Genomic DNA, 25,039 nt, shown 5'->3' with positions numbered 1-25,039 from the left:
CCTACAGAATAATGTAATAATCTACAAATTATTTCAATTATAAAGTTCTACAAATTCTAGTTTTTAAATTCACAAATGATTGAACTTTATAATTCATTTTGTATATTCTAATAGCTGTAATAATCTTTATTAGAAACGAAAACTTTATCATATCTTTAAAGAAAGTTTTCTTTAACTTCCAGTATAAGCTATTATTCCAATTATTGTTGGATACCTAAGACACACTTAATATCACTGTGTGGTTTTTTTTTTTTTTTTTAATCACTGTGTGTTTTTAACTTACTTTCAATATATGCAAATTTTATTGTTGGATATCATTAGCTCTACTTTCATTTATCTTTGATAAGGCCATTATAGCTCCTCTCTCTTTTTTTTATATCTGCGAAAAGTATTGATACACTGGCAGGAAATAATGAATAAACTGTCCAAAAGAAATGGAACATAAATAGCAAAAATTAACTTTTGAGTGTAATCTCCCTATGTAAATTTAAGTTAGTTCAATGGTTACTATTTTATTTAAGTTCTAATTCATGTCTGTTGACATATTCATTTGTTCACTGATATTAGGTCCTACAATGCCCTGGGTGTTGTGCCACGTAGCAGGATACAGAGATGAATACTAGATGATGATTGTCTTCATGGAGCACACTGAGGACAAAGGGAGATGGAGACAAAAAAAAAAAATCACAATAAAAAAGGGAGTGACATCTGTCTTAGCATAGCGATTTCAAGGAAAGTGTTGCAAGACTTACATCATAAACTAATAGTAGGAAAAGCCATGTTGGGGTTGGAAGTCAGGAATGAATGAGACAAGGAGACCTATAGGAATATGCACACATGAGAAGTAGCATGCTCCTGGGAAGAACTAAGCAGTTCTAGAATTCGTGGTGCATAAAGTTTGAGCAAGGAGAGGTAGACAGAATCCAGATCAGGGAATGTCTCACATGCCATGTTCTAGAATGAGTGCATTGACCTGCAGATAATTGGGAGCCATTAAAGCTTTTAATATGTTGACTGAGCTAATCAGAACCTTTTAGATAGAATCACTTTATGAGGAGGACAGGCTTAAAGTAGGCCTACCATTAAATATGCATACACATACACACTATTAAATATGTGCCATTATATACTATATATATATCATTAAATATGCATTGTACATTATTATGTATTTATATATAATATATAATTATATATTATTTATATGCCATCATATAGAAGTTACCTATGTACATCTGATGTTCACACTTGTGTGTGTGTGTGTGTGTGTGTATACACACACTAATATATATGCATCAGTCCAGATAAGAGATAATCAGGGCCTAAAAAGGGAACATAATCTATTACAGATGGAATGAAAGAGATTCAAGAAATGTTTAAAAAGTAATGTCATTGGGCACCTACGTGGCTCAGCAGTTGAGTGTCTGCCTTCAATGTCCTGGGATCAAGTCCTGCATCAGGCTCCCTGCTTCTCCCTCTGCCTGCGTCTCTGCCTCTCTCTCTCTGTGTGTGTCTCATGAATAAATAAACAAAATCTTAAAAAAAAAAAAAGAAAATCACCTTTAAATAAATTCTATATTAAGTGGCTTTCCTATTGTGATAGTTGTAATTTTGTTTCAGTATCAAAATGTTGTGTTAAAGGAGACTCCTATCTTGAGAAGCTCAAATACTGAGAGCGCACACTGAGATGCAGTATTTTTAGGTATAGTGTGGGAAATGGTGGAGAACTGGAGAAAAGAGAACAGATTTTTAGATAGTAGAAACTGAACAGGGAGCTTATCCAAATGGAAAATAATTTTCTCACAAGGCTTGAGTTGGTATACAGGAGGCTATTAGATCCAATTAGGAATCCTCCAGAGTTTAGGAAAAAAAGCAAAAATTTCCTTTGAGCAAAAAAATAAAGAAATCTGTGCCTAATATATATTTCCTGGTAATATGATTGAATCATAGCATAAGGAAGAATGCTATGTCTCTAGGGCATTTACCTGTTTGTGTTTATATGCATACATACATAAGGTGCATATTAATACCTTATCAGGCAAAGGACTTAGCTTTCTAGGAATCCACTTTGTCCTTTTAACACAGAATTTTGATTAGATTAATAGTTCTCAAATGTTCTTGATGACCAGGATCATCTGGAGTTTTTAAGAAAAATATAAATTCTCAGTCTTTACATGAATCATATCAGAAGCTCCAGAGGAATGTCCTAAGAATCTGTATTTTTAACAAAAACTGCTAGGGATTCTGATGGTGAAAGAAAGAAAGAAAGAAAGAAAGAAAGAAAGAAAGAAAGAAAGAAAGAAAGAAAGAAAGAAAGAAAGAAAAATATAGGAAAGATTAGATTAAATGATGTCTAAATTAAGAGCCACAGTTATTTTAAATGTCAGAGTCTATTTTTAAAATACCTGGAGATGAATTGTAAATGTGATTATTCATTTTAGCTTTTCTGCCAAATAGCATCAAGGAGCCTATATTCTCACTAAATTGCCTTAAAAAGACACCGACTTAAATGTAGTTAATGGAAGGTAGTTGAATATAATAAATTGATGTTTTATACTCCTAATGTAAAGCTTCTGTTATGGTGAAGAATTTGTCTATGTTTTTAGTTCTCTATAAAGGATGCTATGCCTTTCTAGCTGTTGGACAATTGCTACTCTCTCCAGGATATTCCACACTGCCTCCCCTCCATGCTGTATACCCATCAAACATGCTTTTCATCTTGATTTTGTTCCAGTAGATTTCCTCTCGTGATCAGCCTGTTTGATGACAAGCTGCCATAGGTATTCAGACACATTTCCTTATGCTTTTATCTTATATTAATAGATTGGCATTTTTGGTATATATTCAGTTTCTGGGGAAAAGGTCTGGGTCACTAAAGACCAGCCCCAAGGTGGCTGTACTGAGTTGCAGATTCTGAGAGAAAGCTGGCAAGCCTCTAGTGTTTATTTTCTTCTGCATTGGAGTGGCTGGGCATGAAGGAAAAAAAACAGGATGGATATTGATCTGGGATTTCTGACGCAGCCCTCTGAAGTAAATTCTGATTTGAAATGTTGCCAGAGACTAACTCATTCTCTTGAAAAGTAGCCCCAGGGCAGAGACTAGCCACCATGGGGTGAGAACAAAGAAGAATTCAGGCATATTTCATGTCAGATAAAGTTGAGGTGACTTGCTCTTGGATATTTTCCTCAGGCGAAATGGGGACAAAGGGCCATCCAGCTGAGCCAGCAGAGTGCAGTGGGAGAGGTTTTGATAACTCATTCCCTGTTTTTAAGGGAAAGTAATATGCTAATTTGTCAGAAATTGGTATTTGCTTTTTTTTTTTTAATTTGACTTGGGTTGCAAGGACTTCCCACAATGTAAAATACAGTGTAGATTTTACTCTAGATCTCTGTAGTTAAAATTATCCACTTTTCCAAGCAGTTAGGGAGGGATGATTAGTTACTGTGCTAAAGGGTGTGCAACATTTATGGGTATTCCTGTGTGGTGTTCTTGTACATCTGTGGTTCAGGGAGGTCCATTACGTACTTTTGCCTAAAGTGTGAATATATGTGAAATCATGGATTTCAATGAGCTACATTTTTCCACCCTCAGCCACATTGTAATGCCTGTTATACTAAATTTAACAACCCAAATACCTTCAAATATCTCTTCAGTAATAAATAGTTGGGATGATTACTTACAGTTTTACATGTAGGTAATAAAGATTTTTATTTTGAAGAAGTCAAATTTGAAGAACAATTGCAAAGCAACCATGCACTTGATAGTAACAAATGCTTGAAAGCTATGTTTTAAAGGGCATACTGTAACTTTTTTTAGAGAAGAAAAAAATTAATTAAAAGTACTGGTTTCAAAAGCAATTACTATTTTAACTGTACTTATGTTTTAAAATCTAAATTGGGAAAAGTTTATTCTCGAAGAATGTTTAGTATATAGGAAAGTCTTGTCTGTGGTAAAACTTTGAAGTACAAATACATAATGAATATTAACGTACCATGAAAGTGAAAGTATGATATGTTTGGAAGATACTGTATTGGTAGTATCACAGTGCTACATACTTAGATGCTACAAATTTGTAATCAGAATAATTACATAAATAGAACTAAGTTGGCCTTGTATTATTTACATAGATTCTTCTGTCATTTAACACTTGTACTTCACTATCTGATTAATCAAAAAGCTTAGAAGCCTAGAAAAAAAGGAAAAAGAAAAAGGAAAGTTAAAATTTGATTAAAGTTTTTGACTTTTTAAAACTAGGTAAGAACTAGACTCTTTTTTGAGTGTTTTGAACATCATTTTACCAGTAGAGTCTACCTGTGGACCTATGGGTGAGTTACTTAAACTTTCTGGCTCTCATTATTTCAAATAGAAAATAAGGGTTTGGGATTCTGAATGCTAAGTGCTTAAATTATAGATTTAAAAAAAAGGTTGCAAGACTGCCTACAACTAATAAAGCTATCAAATATATAAGAGAGAAAATCCCTGTAACAAATGAAATTTATATCATTACAGAAAGAATGTAATGCTTCAGATTAAAGGGAAAAAACCTGGAAATGCAGATATATCTGCATTAGAAATGGAAAAAGGGAGAAAAGCATAGGAAAACTGTATAAATACAGGTAGAAATGAATTGGAATCCAGGAATAAGGCACTGCAGGGAAGGGAAAGATGCAGGGAGTTGTAAAAGAAAAAAAAAGTGGAATTTGTCAATGGCTTAGATATGTGGAGAAATAACTAGGAAAATCAATACGTATTGCACCTTCTTGTTGATATGACAATCGTGTCATGTGAAACCTGTGGGCAATATGGTATGACATGAATAACAGCAATAATTTCATTTTACTTTAAATGTAGTTGACATGCAATGTTAGGTCTCTGGTGTACAACATAGTGACTCAACATTTATATACACTACAAGGTGATCAGTATGGTAAACCCAGCTACCATCTGTCAGGGTATGAGGTTGTTATGGTATCATTAAGTATATTCTCTATGGTGTACATTGCATCCCACTGTCTTATTTTATAACTGGTAGTTTGTACCTTTTAATCCATTTCCCCTATTTTGCCCATCCTCCACCCCACTCCCCTCTGGCAACCACCAGATTGTTCTCTGTATCTATTTGTTTTTTGTAGATTCCACAATACATACACACACCATATATTCTTTATCCATCCATCCATTGATGGATACTTAGATTGCTTCCATACCTTGACTATTGTAAATAATGCTGCAGTGAACACAGGAATGCTTCTGAATTAGTGTTTTCATCTTCTTTCTATAAATACTCAGCAGTGGAATTATTGGATCATATGGTAGCTCTGTTTTAAATTTCTTGAGGAACTTCCATACTGTTTTCCATTGTGTCTGTACCATTTTGCATTCCCACTAATGGTGTGCTAGGGTTCCCTCCCTAGATTTCTCTACAACTCACCAACACTTGTTATTTCCTGTTTTTGGTAATAGCCATTCTGACAGGGTTTAAGTGATATTTTATTGTGGCTTTGATTTCATTTCACTGATGATGAGTGATGTTGAGTATCTTTCTATGCATCTATTGATCTGTATGTCATCTTTGAAGAAATGCCTAGTCATGTCCTCCGCCCATTTTTTAATCAGATATTTTAGGGGGGGTATTGAGCTGTGTGAGGTTTTTTTTTCATGTTTTGGATATTAACCCCTTATCAGTGATATCATTTGTAAATATCTTCTCTGATTCAGTAGGTCACCTTTTCATTTTGTTGATGGTTTCTTTCACTGCGATGTGTGTGGTGTAGTCCAATTTTTGTGTTGCCCATGCCTGAGAAGATAGATCTAAAGAAATATTTATAAGACTATTATAAAAGAGCTTACTGCCTATACATTCTTCCAGAAGTTTTATGGTTACTAGATTTACATTTAAATCTTTAATCCATGTTGAGTTTATTTTTGTAGATGGTACAAAATGTGGTCCAGTTTCATTCTTTTGCATGTAGTTATCCAGTCTTTCCAGCACCACTAATTGGAGACAGTCTTTTCCCCATTGTATATTCTTGCCTCCTTTGTCAAAGATTAACTGACTGTATGAGCGTGGGTGTATTTCTGTATTGTCTTCTATTCCATTGGTCTATATATTCACTTTTTTTTTTTACCAGTACCATCCATACTGTTTTGATTACTATAGCTTTGTAGTATTGTTTGAAATCAGGAGGTGTAATACCTCTAACTTTATTCCTTTTCTCAAGATTGCTTTGGCTATTCCAAGTCTTTTGTTGTTCCATGCAATTTTAAGGATTTTTTTTTTTTTTTTTTTTTTTTTTTGCTGTAGCTCTGTGAAAAATGCCATTGGTATTTTGATAGGGATTCCATTGAATGACATCAACAATTTTAGTTGAAATTGTATGTTTCCCTGAAGTATTCAGCTGCTTAGTACTTAGTGTGTGCTCATCACTGTGCTAGGTGCTTTGTATCTGTCCCTCAATGAGCCTCATGGAGCCTGTCCTTAAAGTCTTCTAGAGGAGACAGACAAACATTTAAATGTACAAGTACTGATATAATTAAAAATTATGGAAAATTTTAAAGGAAAATTTCCTCAGCTTCTGTTATGAAGGAAGGCTTCTCTGAAGAAGTACCCTTGACGCTGACAACTAAAGTGGGATTTTTAATTCATGATAACTACTTGGTGGGCTTATAGGATATTAAACTAGAACAAAAGGCAAATGAGGGCTATTTCTTGTGGTTAAATGTATGACCTAGTTTTGGGTGCTTTAGGTATGAATCAGTTTTAAGTTGTCATATAGAAGTGTAGGGGTTATTTGGAGCCTCCTTTCTTGAGAAGAATGAGAACTACATGATTAATGTCATAAAAGGACATTGTATATCAAAATAATAAATTATAGTTCCACTTTTTTTCCTTTAACTCTTATATTTAATGGTGTAGGGGATGAAAAATTAGCCTGGTGATTGGTAAAAAAAAAAATAACATTTAGGGATTTTAGAACCCTGCTCCTTAAAGGAATTTTACTCTGGCATGTATGAACCAATCACTTGGGACAGTATTGTGCTATACTAAAATCTTATTATACCTTACTGAATCATTTTTAAATAATAAAAACCTTTTTTTTGTGAACTTTTAAACTAATAGTTCCAAACCTTCACTTTTTTTCTCTCTGATATCTATCAGGTTATTTTCTACTTTTTTTAAAGATTTTATGTATTTACTCATGAGACAGAGATAGAGAGAGAACGAGAGAGAGGCAGAGGGAGAAGCAGGCTCCATGCAGGGAGCCCCACATGGGACTCCATCCCCGGTCTCCAGGATCAGGTCCTGGGCTGAAGGTAGCGCTAAACCACTGAGCCACCCAGGCTGCCCAACTATTTTCAATTAAATGCTTCTTTATAACCTCCAATCAAATAGGTTTCATAAATTCCTAGGACTGAAGAAATTGAGTACTATTTGTCATCATTCAAATAATACATGGGGTGTGAAATGGGTTACCTGTGAGATGGTTTGCGGAGTGTCAAGTAGCAAATTAGTTTCAAACTGGTTAACATTTATCTGTATTAAATGTAGGCATATTAGGCAACTATGTTGAGGGAGAGAGGGAACTCACCCAAATTTTGGCCCTTCTTATACATTTGAAACTACATGGAAGCTAATGTAGCAGAATACCTGCAGTGTTTTGCCAACCCTTTTAACAAATATGGAAAGAAAATCAATTTCATATGATCTGAATACTTAGAAATTATTTTTAAGGTATCTGTTTCTGTTGTTCAAGAATAACAGAAAGAGGGCAGCCCCAGTGGGGGGTGATAAATAAATTTCCCCAGTGGGGGAATAAATAAATAAATCTTAAAAAAAAAGAATAACAGAAATAATTCTATTTAAATAAGGAAACATGAATGATATTTCGAATGATCTTATTTCTCCTCTGCCACATTCCCTGTCCTTGATTGTTTTTTAAATCTCTGCTCTCAATACAACAGAAGCTCAGATGGGAAAAGATTCTGTGGGCGTTAAAGTTGCTAGGCCAACAGCAGGTGAGTGGTCATCTCCGGAAGACTCCAACAATTTATACCCATTTAGTTCAGAATAGTATAAAATGAAGTATTATATAAGAGAAAAGGAGGCTGAATTGATACAAACGTCGTAATTTACGCACACATTGGGGGAGTCCTAGTGCTTCCACAAATTAAATATATCAGGAGTGTAGCACCATCCAGCTACACTGCTGGGAGGTAATTCTCCATGGATTTTTTGTGTTCTTCACAGCTCCATCTCTGAGTGAAGAGTGTGTTTGAATAGCCTTTACCCTGAGACATTTGCTTACAAATTCCAAATTAAGCCCCCTTTCTCCCTCCCTCCCATCCTCTCTCTCTCTCTCTGGAGTTGAAGATGAGCATGTATACCAGCAGCTTATAACAGCTAGTCTCCTAATGTCTGGGATCTTCTTCTGCAAAGGAAAACATCTGATTGAGGGAGACAAGTGGAAGGAATTTTTCTAAGTGATGCTTTTTGCTTTCCTTCTCAATCAAGGATTTGGTGTCTTCTGTCAGTATCTGTGTATGAAACATTGGCAAGCTACCTTGTTAGCTGGTGAGTAGGGTAAAGTGTCAGATCCTTCATGGTTTCTGACCTAACATGCACAAGGAATTGGAAACTCAAATGCCTATGGGAACCAGGCAAAGGACATGAATTGGAAGTAGGTCAGGTGTTAAATAATAAATGACAACTGTCAGCCTTAGAGTTATATTTTTAATAGGGAATAATCAGACTGTAACAACCACAGGACCGTATCTTTTTGTGAAATAATCCTACTTTAAAAATATTTGTCAACCTGTTCTCCTTGAAAGCACTGTTTTGGCTAAACCACACTCCTGGGAGCTGGGTTATAACCATTTTGTCTCTTCTGTCCTAGATGGTGAGAAACCATCAAGATAACTTTTTTAAAAATTCTTTTTGGTAACTATGGAAACACTTGGCATAATGCCAAAGCACACAGTCATTGAAGAATAAAAAATTCTCAGGAAGCCATATATTATGCCTGACATTAGGTAAGAAGAAATAGGGTATAATGCCAAAATATCAATAAAAATTGTTGTCATGATTTTTTCCCAAAATAGGATCTTACACAGGTGAGGCACATCAGATACTTTCTCTAAGTAATCATTCTATAGCACTTCCCTTACTTATCTATCCCAGCATTTTATTTCATCTCTTCTAGTACCGTGACTTTATTTTTATTATACATTTCTATGCTCAGGTGTATACACAATTTAAGTAGAGCTTTTGTGGCCCACGTTTGATGATAGTGTTCCTATGTATAGTATAATAATTGGAAAACTCTAATTATTCTGCAGTTTTTGTATGTGGTATGGCCAGAGACATATAAAAAAAAAGACAAAGAGAAACATAAAATTTGTTAGACAAAAATCTAAGTTATATTTCATTGAAGTTAGTTTCAAGGTTATATAAAAAATTCCAGCAGTGATTTAAAAGCCTTTTTATGTTGAATCTAGCAAATGTTTCCCTAAATATTAGCGTAGAAAGTTTAAGATCCTAAACTGACTTTCTATGAGCCCCTTAAATTTTAGGTTATACGGTAAAATATCGGATAGTTGTCTAAATGTGTTTATAGGAGTTTGGCTACATCAAACTGTTAGTCAACTATAAAAAACAGGGTAAAGGAATTTTTATGTCTTTCATTTTCTTTGTCTTTGCATTTTTAACTATGAAAATAGTAAATGAAAATAAGTGGACATCATTAACAAGTAAAATGGAAAACAAATATTCTCTGGGGAGGTATTAGTGGATTACAAGAGAATGTTCATAGCTGAATTAAAATGGTGTAATAATTGAGATTACAATGTAATAATTATAAAATTCCATGCATGAAATTAGTGATTTAGAAAACAGTAAAAATAGTAATTGAGATAATAATGATTTGTGGCAATAAGTATAGAATAAATGTTTTTATTTGTTTATTGAGGTATAGTTTATTTAAGTAAAATTCATCTTGTTTAGGTGATCAGCTCTATGAATTTCAGTAAACTCACACAGTTGTGTAACCACCACCACAAGTAAGAAAATATTTCTCTCATCCTCTCAGATTCCCCATTCCTCCATGTCATAGATCCCCAGAGCCCCTGACAACACTCATCGGATTTCTTTCTCCATAGTTTTGCCTATTCTGGAATGTTGTATAAATGGATTGATCAAGTATGTAACCTTTTGAGACTGGCTTATTTGGCTTAGGTATAATGCTTTTGTGATGCGCAACTGTTGTTATATGTACCACTAGTTTTTCTTATTGCTGAGTGGCATTCCATCGTATAGATCTCCCACAAGTTTCTTTACTGTTTACCAGTTGAAGGATATTTGGATTGTTTTCACTTTGTGAGCAGGTGTTTGTTTGGCATGGCTTCATTTCTCTTGAGTAAGCAAATACCTATATGTGGGATTGCCACATTATAGAGAAGTATGTTTAATTTTATAAGAAACTGACAAACCATTTTCCAAACCATTTTGGATTCCCATCAGCAATGCATCAGAGTTGCTCCACATTGAGTGTATATTGTTGTTTAATCTTAGAGAAGAAATCCTTTATTTCAAGTCTTCCTGAAGATTATATCAAAAATTGATATGTTTGAATTTTGTATTCTTTCACAAACTTGGTATGGTTCAAATAGTAGGTGACAGGTTGAATTAATGCCATTTTTTTATTTCCCGTGAGTTAATTCTCACATATGTACATATATATGTTAGGAAATTGAAGGTATTTTAGTAAAATTATAATTGTGTGTTACATATATATGATAATGGGAGTTTCCAGATCATTTAAAATGCTTGGTTAGAAATTCAGAACTTCCTAAATATAGAGATAAATGAGTTCTAGCAAGTCTTGAGACCCTTATTAATAGTTGAGTCTTTGGTTATATTAGAACTAAAAGTCGCAATGTAGTTGACAAAGCCATCTTGTCTTTAGTTGGAGCACCTAGATGTGGCAGCCCATGAAAAGAACAACTTAGAAGCACTGCATTACTTTACAAAATTTCCAAGCCAGTGATAGTTCTAATGTAAGTAGAATTGGCCTGTACGGATAATGCAGGTCGTTTAGACCAAACTGGAATTTCCAATTGCCCTTTAAGTAATTCAGTAAGGTACTAATGGCACTTAAGAGTAAAATGTGGCTTCTCTAATTTCCTGGATGGCAATACTGCCCTGCATACTACAATGTTTGTGTTTTAATATTCTCCCATTTATTCTGGGAAAAACACCAGAAATGAAAGTGAATTTTTCAGAACAGAGACACTTGGGTTTCTTCTTTTTTGTGTGACTATGTTCTTAGGATTAGTTTCTTAGGATGACATGCAAAGCTTTTTGCAAGACCACATTTAAATGTAGGACAAGGTAGAATAAAACCTGAACATTCATACATTCATAACTTTTTTTTTTTTTTTTTAGTGGTCGGCTTAATTAAATTCTCAAAGAGGCTGAGACTGCAAATATACATACAAACAGTTTTAGTATTTCAACATGAAGCTATTGTTCTCAACAATGTTAATGTTTAAAGGGTCAGGAAATTGAATGTATTTTGGTAAAAATTATGATTATATTGTATCTCAGCACAAGACCCAACTGTCTTCTGCCTCAGATTATTTTTTTTTTGTCATCTTCTTGGCACTTAATGCTGATACAAGCACTATCAAAATGCTTCTTATGTAGTATGCAGTGAACTAGAATAGAAATAAGCCTTTGCAAACAGAATCCACTCAGAGGTACTACTTACCTAGTGTGGCCCACAAATGAGAAAATTTACAATTTTCACAAATGACTATTGTTTAAATTTATGGCTACATAATGACAACAAAAAAATACTTTTGAACAGTGAGCGCATATTCTCAAGTGGAGCTATACATGTATATATCCACAAAGTTAGCTTACAGATATTTTTACGCAGAAGAACTGTGCTTTCCATAAACTTTGGGATTTTGATGTCATTTTCGATTGATTGATTGATTGGAGTTCAATTTGGCAACATATATATAACACCCAGTGCTCATCCCTTCAAGTGCCCCCCTCAGTGTTGGTGTCATTTTCTATCCCTCCTTCTTAGTAAACTAATATAATCATGAGCAGTGTACCAAAATCAATGTTTCCTCTTATTTATCCTAATTTCTCCTTTCTTGCATCTTCTCAGCTTTTGTCTCAGCCATGTCCTATGTTGTACTGCAGTAGGGTAGGCCTATAGATCCAGGGAATTTATTAGTAATCAATCTTTGTGTTTGCCTTTTTCCTCTGGCTTACCCAAATTCAGTCTTTTTTGTTTTAATAGAACAAAAAATATTTTCTTACAGTAGGTTCTGTCAAATTCTGACAGTTTTTTGTTTATTAGAATAATTGTATGGTTTTCTACTGGGTATTCTTTTTTTTTTTTTTTTCTACTGGGTATTCTTTATGCATTTTTGTTTTCTCTGCCTATAATATTTCTTTCATTCATGATAGTGGAGAAACTAAGGGTGCATTTTATATATGGAGTGATCCATTATAAAGCACCAAGACACTCCTGCATAGTACTGATAAATAAATGTTCTTCTGGCAATATTAAGTGGAATACATTTACCCATTAGTTAGATACATAAACCTTTCCCACATTGATTAATTTCCTAACTGACAAATTATGGAGAAAACTGGTAATTCTCAAGAAAGACTAGGAAGTTGGGGGAAGATGTCAAGAGGTTTGAGGTCAGTAATTTGATCTTTTAAAAATTTCCTACCTCTAAGACTCTCATAAATAATGTGTGAGACAAGTTTGGATAGAAGCTAAGAATTTTTAAAAAATGAAATAAAATTTTAACTCCCATATATAACATTTGTAAGGAGAAAAAAAACATTTGTAAGGAGAAATGCAACAGAAACATATATTCACATAATAGTGGGAGAAAAGAATGTGTTTTCTGAGTTTGCTTGAAGTTCTTCATTATTAAATTATAGCAGGATTCCTGTTCAGTATGCAACATATTTGCATAAGTATTAAAATAATTTATCATGATTAATTCCATTATAGCAAATTTCAGCCCTAATCACAATCTGCCATATAACATAGTGGTTTGTCAGTATTTCATGTTTTACTGGAGGTTTGGTGGAATTGCAACTCCTGTAAGAGCATAGATGTCATCGGCATTTGCTGTGATTAATGCGGTTCTGAAGGAGATCTAATAACGATTAGCCAGTTTCATAAAGTGTTACAGAATAAGGTCAGTGTGAGAAAAATTCTAAAGCTCTTAAAAATGTACATTCTAGCAAGTACCTCTGGCTGCAAATTGGATTTCTTGAACAATGAGGAGGTTTAACCTTGGAAACAGATGAACTCCTTGGGCAAAGGTGGGAAAAGGAGACCATGATTTGCCTTCAAATACTCAAAGGATCAGAAAAAAAATAGGACAAGTCTAGAATTAAAGGTTGAAAGTTATAGGGAAGAAGATATCAATCTGACCTATTATAATTTCAGAAAATCACTAGAAACACGATGAGTTTTGTGGGTCTAATGGGCCCAATAAGGAACAGAAATTCCTGTTACTGGAATTATTTAGGTAGGGACAAGATGCCTATTTTATAAATACTATTGGAAAGTATTTTTTTAATGGTTCAGAAAAAATTTTCTCTTTAAGTAAATTGATTTTTTATCCTATCATGTGGTTTTCATAAGTTAATGTCCTTCACAATAGCAACAGATTTCTTGTATTTTTCTTAGACTTTGGTGGAGGCTTTTGTAGGAGATGGCTTCACTGGAGACATTGCAATCGATGATTTGTCATTCATGGACTGTGCCCTCTACCTTGGCAAAGAAGAATATTTTAATATATGAGTATTTTCAAACTTGTTTACTTTAAAATGCACTGTTGAGGAAATCAATATTTCATTTCCACACATATTCTAAGAATACCCTTCTGTTCTTACTAGTATATTAATCCTGGAAAAGATTATTGTGAATTGTTGCTAGTAATTAGTCTTAGTATCTTTGTAAAGATAGTAAAGAGGTTTGAATCAGTTGTGCTTCTGTCTCATCCTGTGGAAAATATTAGGAAATCTTGTCTGAAGTTAAACTGTAATTCCATTATATTTGAGGGGTTATAATAACCAAACTGGTTACCTTATAATTACATTGTTTTGGAGACTGTATTAATCTCTCTCAGTTACATTGAGAGTTGTTCTCCTGTCAGTCCGCACTAAATATTCCTAAGGATTGTTGTCAACCGCTTCTTCTCCATGTTATGCCTTTCTTTTATTAAAAAACAAATATAAGTTTCCTAGATTTGTCCCCATTCTCAACCTTTACCCTGAAATCCAGACTTGTATACTAATTCCCTATTAAACGTCTCAACTTAGATGTCTGGTAGACATCTCGAAGGTAATGAAGGGAAATAACCTAAAACAAGCCTACAATAAATTAAAATAAAACTAAAACACCCCAGAAAAAGCTCATTCCAGGCAGTGTGTAGTAATCTACTGGTTATCAAGCTCTTGGGTAATCCTGATACCGAGGCTGTAGGCTCAGTATGGCAAGGTGGGGAGCACAGTTTCCTTCTTGAAGAGATCAGAGGCAAGGTAATTTAAAAATGAATTGCAATAATCCATGTAGTGAGCACTCTCAAGTGCTGAAAACTTAACCTTTAGTCCTGCTCCATCAATGTAGTGTTCTTGGTTGGAAGAACACCAGCCTCTCCCTGGACATAATCAGGGCTGGATTCCAGTTCTTTCAGTTGTAGCTCTGGGACTCAGCTCTGATCCTCCACCTCATCATCCTGGCAGGATTAATTCCCTTAGCCACTCCATGTAGTGGTTTCTGAAGAACTCTGCACAAAGCTAAATCCCTCTCTGGACAAGGTCAGGCAAAAAGGAAATCAATAATTCAATGAGTTGACCCTTATATCTCCATGGCTGCTAGTGAATTCTTGATTATTAATTGTCCCCTCAATCTTGCCATTCTTCCATGCCTCCCTTTCTCAGTAAATGACAATATATTTCTACTTGTTTATTTTTCATGAACAAATCTGGTTTGCCACTAGCTTCAGATATATCAAGAGTCGACCACTTCTCATTACTCTCCCCTCCCAAGCCACTGTTGTGTCTGCATGGATTATTATAGTTGCCTTTTAAATTATCTCTGCTTCTACCCTTGAGAATATAATCTGTTCTCAAAGCAGCAGGCAGACTTATCATTTTTCAAACTTAGATAAGATCATGTCATCCTATCATCAGAGTCTTCCTATGACATCCTGTTTTTTTTTCAGAGCAAAAGCCAGACTTCTATAGTAGCTTCCAAGGTGTGCTTGACTGGTCCCCTCAGACCTCTCATACTTCACCTTCCAGCCCTGTGCCTCTACTTGACAACTATACGTCCTCTTAGCTAATCCTTAAATACGCCAACCCGTTTATGCCTCAGGGCTTTTACACCTTCTTGTCCCTCATCCTGGAATGTACTTCCTCCAGCTAGGCACTTGACTTCCTTCCACACAGAGTCTCTTCCTTGTCTGACATTTTCTTTCTCCGTATGGTTATATTTCTATTTTCCCCAACAATAATGTTAGCTGCATGATAGCAGGGATTTTTGTCTTATCACTGCCTTATCTCCAGGAGCTTAAACAGTTTCTGGCACGTAATATTACTCAATATTAACATTTGTTGGTGAATGGGTAGATAGATGCCTAGTATCTTTTCAAGTGTTTTATATACTTTTGTTACATATTTTAGTTTGTTATTCTTGCTAAGATAATATTCAGATGCAAAACAATGATATATGCCAGCTTTTGTTGAAAGCCAAACCTCAGTGGCTTGTAACCACAAGCATTTATTTCTTGATCTCAAGCATGTGAGTGGGCATAGAACAATAATGGCAAAAATACATATTTATTCATAGATCTTTTTAGTTCTATAGAGCTTCAAGCAGTGTACTACTTTTCCTGTTTATCTGGGATCAAAGCTAAGGACAAAGGTCCTATGTGACATATTCTGTTGTCAAGTAGAAGGAGAGGAAAAAGAAATCACATTTAAAGCTTCTGTTGGGACATGGTATGCATAATGTCTGCTCATGTGCATTGATCAGAGCAAGTCATGTGGTCAAGCCCAACAAGTGGGTTGGGAAGCATTCTCAATGGACAAGAAGCTTGGCAAAGGTAGGGAATACGGAAAGTCCTTCTGAGAGAGAGTGAGCTGATACCATTCACCACTCGTATGTACCATCTTATATAATCCTCTAACATTTTATTTTATTATTTTATTTTATTTTAATTCTTTTAGAGAGAGAGAATGCATGCATATATATACACACCTGCGAATGGCTAGGGTGGAGGTGTAGAGAAAGGCAGAGGGAGAGAGAGAGGATCTTAAGCAGGCTCCATGCCCAGCACAGAGCCTCATGTGGGGCTCAATCTCACAACCTTGAAATCATGACAAGACTCGATCACTTGACTGACTGAGCCACCCAGGCACCCCAGTCCTCTAACTTTTTGAATCTAGAATAATGTCTAGTCCATTGCCAGTGAAGAGCTCTTAAATGTTGGATAGGATTGATATCTTTATTATCCCAATTTTATGGAGCAAACTGAGAAGGGAATAACCTGCCCAAGGCTACCTAGCTAAAAAGTGACAAATTATGTCTGCTTCTTAGGACCAGTGTTAACCATTTCATACCACTCATCCAACACTAACCTCACAAGGAAGAGAATACAATTTCTACTTTATAGATGTGAAAAATTAAACGTAGTAAAGAGCATAAATGATATGGATAACAGTACATAGTTGAAGGGGAAAATGAGAGTTTCACCTAAGCTTATTTGATTTCAGTGGCCAGGGCTTTTCCCAAATGACCTCTCACTTTGAGCTTAGAGAGCATCACCGAGACCAGTGGCAGAGGATAACATAAAAGAATATTAAAAGGAAACACAAACTACTGCCAATACTGTTGCTACTCTAGTTATCTTGGTTACTTATATTCTGTGGCTGATGATTTCAAAGGAGAGAGAGAAGGGTGGCCAGACTCAGAAGCAGAGATATGAAGTATCAGTTATAGATCATTTGTCCTGATTTTCTGGTTCAAGTTTTGGACAAAAAAATATGGAATTTAAAAAACTGCCTGAACTGTGTGGTTTTAATGTTGGCTTCATAACAAAAGAAACACTGGGTTGAAACCACAGAGCCTGTTGAAACTATAGGTTTCTTAAAGGAATTTTATGTCATCTTGCCATAAGATGAAAATACAAATAGAAATTTGGTTTTCAATAAAAATATTGCTTTTGATGATTATCAATTTTTTTTCTTCTGTTAGCTGAGATGGGATCAGGGCATATAGATTCCCTTACAGACATTGATTTGTTTCCAGTATAAGCTGATTATTTATCTACAGCACTTTTCTTCCTTGGCTAATAAACCAAAACAAAAACTTAAAAATACACACAGATGCAAAATATTCACCTAATCCCCAAGGTATGAATCGGCACATTACTTGCAACTTTTATTTTATACTGTGTCCATAAGGAGTTACTTATTTCATTTTTGCCTATTCCCTCAAAATCAGCCTCTTTCCCCCTCATTCCTTGTTCCTCTAATGATATTACTATTTTCTAGCAACCCAGGATTGAAATTCCACAGTATTCTTTGACTTTTCCTTTAACATTGCCTACTTGCAAACCTTGCTGACTCCAACTTCACAATATTTTTTCTGTTTTTTTCCATTGTTACCTTAGTTCAAAACAGTGTTGACTCAAATGGTAACCTTTTAACTGCAAACTTTCATTATTTTTCCCTCAGTAGTATGTATGCCACCAACTTCGTTTCCTTTCACTTTTTCCAACAGCATTATTATTTACTTTTCCAGGCCAACTCTTTCTCAATTTCTCACTTCCAGTTGTTTCTTTTTTTTTATTTTTTTTTTATTTTTTTTCAGTTGTTTCTAACTTAATTTTCAAATCCATTCTCTATTATGGATTGTAGCTTCTTTGTTTCAATATCTTGATGAATGTAGATTCTTATTTTAAAACCAATCCAGAAGGATACTAGAGGAAAGACTTTTTAAACAAGATTAATTGCATTTCTAGGGAAAGTAGACAAACTTAACCATGCAATAGAATCCTATGATTTTTTTTTGCATCAGCGTATGATGATGTTGTTCATTCCCTGAATAGACAATGATGGAGGATTATGGCAAAGTCAAATACCCTCACTTTGAATCAGATCATTAGAATATATTATTATTATTATTAAGAAAGTATTATTGCCAGTCAATATTCAGATTTAAAAATAAGTACCCCAAAGGAAATATCTGTTTTGCATTATTCTTTTTCCATACTACACGCGAAAAGCAAGAAAAAAATTCTCTTCGGCAGAACACATGTGGCAATTTCTATCTTGCTTCAAGGATTATTTGTGAGATAGCTGGGGTATTTGTAAAACTAAAGCCATAACTGCATGGGATCACAACATACTGTTTACAAACTGAAAAGAAATTGCCTACATGTTTTTCATCCTATTCTAAAAATACAGAATTCAGCAATATAAAAATTATTACTTGTAAAAATATCAATTATTAGAATGAATATCAGTATCCAAAGATATTAGTGTATTATTTTTTCAGGAAAGTTGTTAACAAAGTTAGTAGTGTATCTTGCAACTGATGATGGCTTAAAATTTAGAGAGTATGGTAACTATTTATAGGATGCTTAAGCATAGTTTTTATGTCTGAATGTTTTTTGTTATTGTCAATTTTAAAATGACTGAGCTGATTAAATTTTTGGCTTCCCTCCTCATTAACCTCAGTGTCTCACCAGCTTTGTGTATAAATGCTTGTTCAAGTCCCCTTTCTTTCTGCAAAGAGTAATGTTTGCTTCAGTGCAAATGAAAAGGCAAGGGGAAAAGTTTGAGTACTTTTGTCTTCATTTTTAAGATCTTGCCTGCAGCTTTTTATCTTAGAATGTTAAGCTGTTAGGTCTATCTATTTGTCTCAGAATAATACATTCCATAAAAGCATTTTGTTTTAAGGTCTTTCTTCCATATCTTTCAAAAGGAAATACAGACTCTGAAAAAAATGCAAATTATTGGAAATATTTATAGTTCAATAAAAGATTCAAGGGGATCCCTGGGTGGCGCAGCGGTTGGCGCCTGCCTTTGGCCCAGGGCGCGATCCTGGAGACCTGGGATCGAATCCCACATCGGGCTCCCGGTGCATGGAGCCTGCTTCTCCTTCTGCCTGTGTCTCTGCCTCTCTCTCTCTCTCTCTCTCTCTCTCTCTCTCTGTGACTATCATAAATAAATAAAAATTAAAAAAAAATTAAAGATTCAAGGCAAAAAATCAAGAAATTTGAGACTCATGTTTGCAATCTTAAATATTCTGATTTTAGCAGGTTTGGTGTAGTCTTGAAAAATATAGGAAATATATAGGAATATTAACAATATATAGAAATATATAGAAAATATTAGCAAATATATAGGGGAAAAATAGGCCAAAGCCTGTGGTCCATTCAACTTAATATTTTTATTTGTTTCTAGAAAATAAAATTGGGCAAATAAATAACTTTAATCTATTTTATAGTTAAAACTTTATTTTGTCATCTTTTAATAGAGGGAAATGCTAATTTAAACAGCATAAGGCTGTTAAAGTACTTAGATTTTTAGCTTGAAAATTGTTCAACTTCTACTTCAGTCTAGTTGTAGTCACATTCATGTATGATACAGTACCTTTAAAGATGGAAAATACTCTGTGCCACCTAGAAAATTTCATTGGATACATGAGTGAAAGCAATAACATTTGAAAAAGAGTGGATTTGTTACTGTAGACAGGGAAAAAAAGGAATTGCATAATGTGTGGTAAATAGCTGTATCACATAGTTGTTATAAATCATATCCAGAGAATAGCTAAGTTTTAGTAAAACCTACTGTCCTGGAAAGGAGACCTAACACAGGCATTCAGTACACTTATGCTGAGTATAGTTGTTTTACCTTGTGTGTATGACCAAATTGCTGTATTCAGTGCAATAGGAAGAATGTACACTTTTCTCTTGGAGATATTTAAGATTTTTCAATTGTCTGAAGAGCGATTATATTTAAACTTTAAGTAGACTTTTAGGCTTTTATTTTTTTTATTTTTTATTTTTTATAATTTTGTGTTTTTTTAAATTTTTTTATTTATTTATGATAGTCACAGAGAGAGAGAGAGAGAGGCAGAGACACAGGCAGAGGGAGAAGCAGGCTCCATGCACCGGGAGCCCGACGTGGGATTCGATCCCGGGTCTCCAGGATCGCGCCCTGGGACAAAGGCAGGCGCCAAACCGCTGCGCTACCCAGGGATCCCGACTTTTAGGTTTTTAAATTGAATATATCTCTTAACATCAGAAGTCACAAGAAAAACATAGATATTATCACCTAGACATAGAGGAAGAACAACTAGACATATCAGTCAGGTAATTCACACAGTTATGGTAAATTAAAGGCGGTAATAATTTATCAAGGACTAGAGATGTTAAAATATTGGTTTTATTTTCTTAATTACCAATGTAGGAGTGGCTGTAGGGAATGAAGTCTAGTATAAAACCAATTGGAAAATCTCCTTAATTGGAAAGATTATATTAGGGCAGCATGAATTATATTTGCTACAAGTATTCATAGAACAAGAAGTTAGAACATTGGGTCCATCTGGAGCCCGAGTCCTTTTCTTAGGATGACAGGTGTGCAGGTGAGTTGGTTTCCCCGTGGCTTAGGGATATGGAGGATCAGATCAGCTATACTAATCTCTGCTTCTTAGTGAGTGTAAATTTCAGTCATCTGCATTTCACCTTTGCAATTTTGTTTAATATGCAAAGCTGTTTGTTTAAAGAGACTTAACTCTATCATTGCTATCAACTCTAGCCTTTTAAGCAAGTATAGGTTAGAAATAATCATCATAACCTTTGCAATGGACTGAATGTTTATATCCTCCCAGTATTCATATGTTGAAACCCTCAAACCCAATGGGATGCTGTTTGGAAGGTAAGGGGGTGCTTTTAGAGGTAAATAGAGCTAAAGTAGGTCACAGAAGTGCTGCCCCCAACAAGGGATTAGTGCTCTTATGAGAAGAGGCAGAGATCTCTCTCTGCACACATGCACCAAGGAAAAAGCTGAGAGGACATAACCAAGAACTCAACCATGCTGTCACTCGAATCTTAGACTTTCAGCCTCCAGAACTCTGAGAAATTTGTTTAAGCCACCCAGTCTATGGTATTCTGGTATAGCAGCCCAAGCTGACAGGTATATCATTCTAGGTATATTTCACTCTTAAAATTGTTCAAAATTCATAGTTTAAAAAATAATTGAACTTACCCATATACTATGAAGTAATCTCTAGTATCGCCTGAGTTGAGAGTATGATACTTTAGGAATTACTGCTTGAAATTATTGCAGAGTAGAATAAGTTGACTTTCATGCTCTTTAGGTGAAAAATCTAGATCATCTGCACAGGTCAGAGAATGTGTCAGGAAGCTTGCAGTCCTTTGCATGCCTCAGTCTCCAAATTGTGACTTGGCCTAACCATGTTTCAGGCCTGTGATTTACTTCTATATGCCAGATCTCAAGGAATCAGTTGCAACTCCACCTTTATAGATAGTTAAAACAACACCATATCCAAAATTTGGCTCTGGAGTAAAAGACACACTTTTCTCTATTTACTCTTCTGTTGTTCTCAAATACAAACATATTGAACTTACTTGGTTTTTAAGATGTACTAATTCTGGTAGACTAACAGGGTAGTGAAGACAGGACAAAGTATTTCAAGATCTTAGTTTCTTTTTTAGAGTACTGGTCCTTTGACCTGTCATTGCTGGCTCACTTCTGATGTACATATACAAAATGAGTTGTCTCTATTTTTCCTGAGCATTGGCCTATGAGCCTTCTTTTTCTGATACCCACTCATGTTCATGATTTGTTCTTAAGAGGAACTGTTTCCTCATATAAGTTGAAATCAGGCCTAAGGATGCAGTTAGGACTACTGTTTTAATAATATGAAAGACCAGGCGATCTGAACACTGTAACACTACATATACCCAGAAATGTCAAATATAATATGCATGTATTTAAATGTTGAGTGTAAAAATCAAATCCCCAGATGAGAGGAACAGAGTATGGAAAAAATAGAACAGAAGGCATAATGTGACTGTTAGAATTAAGTAACAAAATATAGGATAGATGAGAGGGAAGAAAAGAGTAAAATAGGGCCAAAGGGGATATACCACCCCTTGCCTGGAGGCACCACTGGGGTTCCAAAAGAAATGACTCAAAGTTGATCTAAAAGAACTCTTGTACACTAGGTGATAAAGAAAAGATAGCAAATTATGGTAACCATAGTCCAAAGAAGCCCCCAGCGATCCCCATCTCTTGGTGTTTGTGCCTTGTGTACCGGTCCCCTCCCACACTAAGTAGGACTGACCTGTGTATAATGATGCACATGGCAATGACAGTGTATAATTTCCAAATCTAGGCTTCCCCTATCTTCTCTTGGATCAGTCTGAGGGGAAGCCAGATGCCATGTGAAAAGGATAGTCAAGTAGCCCTATGGGGAAAGAAGGGGAAAGAAGACTCCTGCCAGTAGTAGCACTAACTTCTCAGGATTGTGAGTGAACTCCCTTAGAAGCAGATATTCCAGCCCCAATCCAGCCTTCAGATGATAACATCCTTGGCTAACATCTTTGATAGCATTCTTATGAGACCCTGAGTCTGAATCACACCAAGCTAACTAAGCCTTTTCTATACTTCAGTCTCCTGGAAACTGTGCCAGATAATAAGTGTTTATTATCTGAGCTTCTAAAGTCTGTGGAGGTTAGTTATGCAAAACCAGAAAGCCAATAAATAAACATATGAAAGGATTCCAAGCCTAAGAAAATAGCATGACATTTTTTTTAAAGGGCAGAACATTAAAAAAAAAAATCCTGTTGGCTTTCTTGAAATGAGAAATAAATTCAATGAAATAAAAATCTCAGTGGATGAATTAAATAACTAAAAGATAACCGAAGGAGGGGCAAGATGGCGGAAGAGTAGGGTCCCCAAATCACCTGTCTCCACCAAATTCCCTAGAAAACCTTCAAATTATCCTGAAAATCTATGAATTCGGCCTGAGAATTAAAGAGAGAACACCTGGAATCCTACAGTGAGAAGAGTTTGCGCTTCTATCAAGGTAGGAAGACGGGAAAAAAGAAATAAAGAAACAAAGGCCTCCAAGGGGGAGGGGCCCCGCAAGGAGCCGGGCTGAGGCCGGGGCGAGTGTCCCCAGGACAGGAGAGCCCCGTCCCGGAGGAGCAGGAGCTGCACCGACCTTCCCGGGCGGAAAGGGGCTCCAAGGAGGTGGAGCAGGACCCAGGAGGGCGGGGATGCCCTCGGGCTCCCGGGGACACTAACAGACACCTGCGCCCCGGGAGATGCGCCGAGCTCCCTAAGGGCTGCAGCGCACGGCGGGACCCGGAGCAGCTGGGGGGGGGCTCGGGGGCGGCTCCGCGGAGGGGGCTGCGCGGCCCGGGAGCGCGAATCCACCAGCGCAGGCTCCGGAGCACAGGGCGCCGGGACACAGCCCAGGATACGGCCTCCCCCGGGACAGGCAGAGGCCGGGAGGGCCCAGGACAGCGAGGACGCTCCTGCCCCAGCTGAGCAGAGCAGCGGCCCCGCCCCGGAGCCTCCAGGCCCTGCAGAGGGAGAGCTCCGGAGTTACTGCGGGGGCTGAATCACCAGAGCTTGCTGGATAAAGTTTCCAGAGCTGCCCCGCCACTAGGGCTGTTGCTCCCGGGGCCTCACGGGGTAAACAACCCCCACTGAGCCCTGCACCAGGCAGGGGCACAGCAGCTCCCCCAACTGCTAACACCTGAAAATCAGCACAGCAGGCCCCTCCCCCAGAAGACCAGCTAGACTGACTGACAAGTTCCAGGGGAAGTCAAGGGACTTAAAGTACAGAGTCAGAAGATACTCCCCCGTGGTTCTTTTGTTTTGTTTTGTTTTGCTTTTTGATTTGTTTCCTTCCCCCACCCCCCTTTTTTCTCCTTTCTTTCTTTTTCTTTCTCTTTTTCTTCTTTTTTTTCGTTTTTTTTCTCTTTCTCTTTTCTTTCCTTCTTTCTCTCCTCTCTTTTTCTCCTTTTCCCAATACAACTTGCTTTTGGCCACTCTGCACTGAGCAAAATGACTAGAAGGAAAACCTCACCTCAAAAGAAAGAATCAGAAACAGTCCTCTCTCCCACAGAGTTACAAAATCTGGATTACAATTCAATGTCAGAAAGCCAATTCAGAAGCACTATTATACAGCTACTGGTGGCTCTAGAAAAAAGCATAAAGGACTCAAGAGACTTCATGACTGCAGAATTTAGAGCTAATCAGGCAGAAATTAAAAATCAATTGAATGAGATGCAATCCAAACTAGAAGTCCTAAAGACGAGGGTTAACGAGGTGGAAGAACGAGTGAGTGACATAGAAGACAAGTTGATAGCAAAGAGGGAAACTGAGGAAAAAAGAGACAAACAATTAAAAGACCATGAAGATAGATTAAGGGAAATAAACGACAGCCTGAGGAAGAAAAACCTACGTTTAATTGGTGTTCCCGAGGGTGCCCAAAGGGACAGAGGGCCAGAATATGTATTTGAACAAATTCTAGCTGAAAACTTTCCTAATCTGGGAAGGGAAACAGGCATTCAGATCCAGGAAATAGAGAGATCCCCCCCCCAAAAAAAATCAATAAAAACCATTCAACACCTGGACATTTAATAGTGAAGCTTGCAAATTCCAAAGATAAGGAGAAGATCCTTAAAGCAGCAAGAGACAAGAAATCCCTGACTTTTATGGGGAGGAGTATTAGGGTAACAGCAGACCTCTCCACAGAGACCTGGCAGGCCAGAAAGGGCTGGCAGGATATATTCAGGGTCCTAAATGAGAAGAACATGCAACCAAGAATACTTTATCCAGCAAGGCTCTCATTCAAAATGGAAGGAGAGATAAAGAGCTTCCAAGACAGGCAGCAACTAAAAGAATATGTGACCTCCAAACCAGCTCTGCAAGAAATTTTAA

The 25,039-nt window shown here is 36.2% G+C and overlaps 1 protein-coding gene across 1 annotated transcript in view; it reads left to right on the top strand.

Moving 5' to 3' along the window:
* The window catches only part of MALRD1 (MAM and LDL receptor class A domain containing 1), a 759,283-nt gene that overhangs the window by 212,992 nt on the left and 521,252 nt on the right, over positions 1 to 25,039 (top strand). Inside the window, 1 exon segment of the mRNA XM_077896425.1 lies at positions 13,731 to 13,818. Within this exon segment, the coding sequence (XP_077752551.1) occupies positions 13,731 to 13,818 (88 nt within the window).

Source organism: Canis aureus, chromosome 5 (assembly GCF_053574225.1).
Source record: "Canis aureus isolate CA01 chromosome 5, VMU_Caureus_v.1.0, whole genome shotgun sequence".
Lineage (NCBI taxonomy): Eukaryota > Metazoa > Chordata > Mammalia > Carnivora > Canidae > Canis > Canis aureus.
Note: the sequence above shows the minus strand (reverse complement) of the source record. Positions and strands in the feature narration are given on the sequence as shown.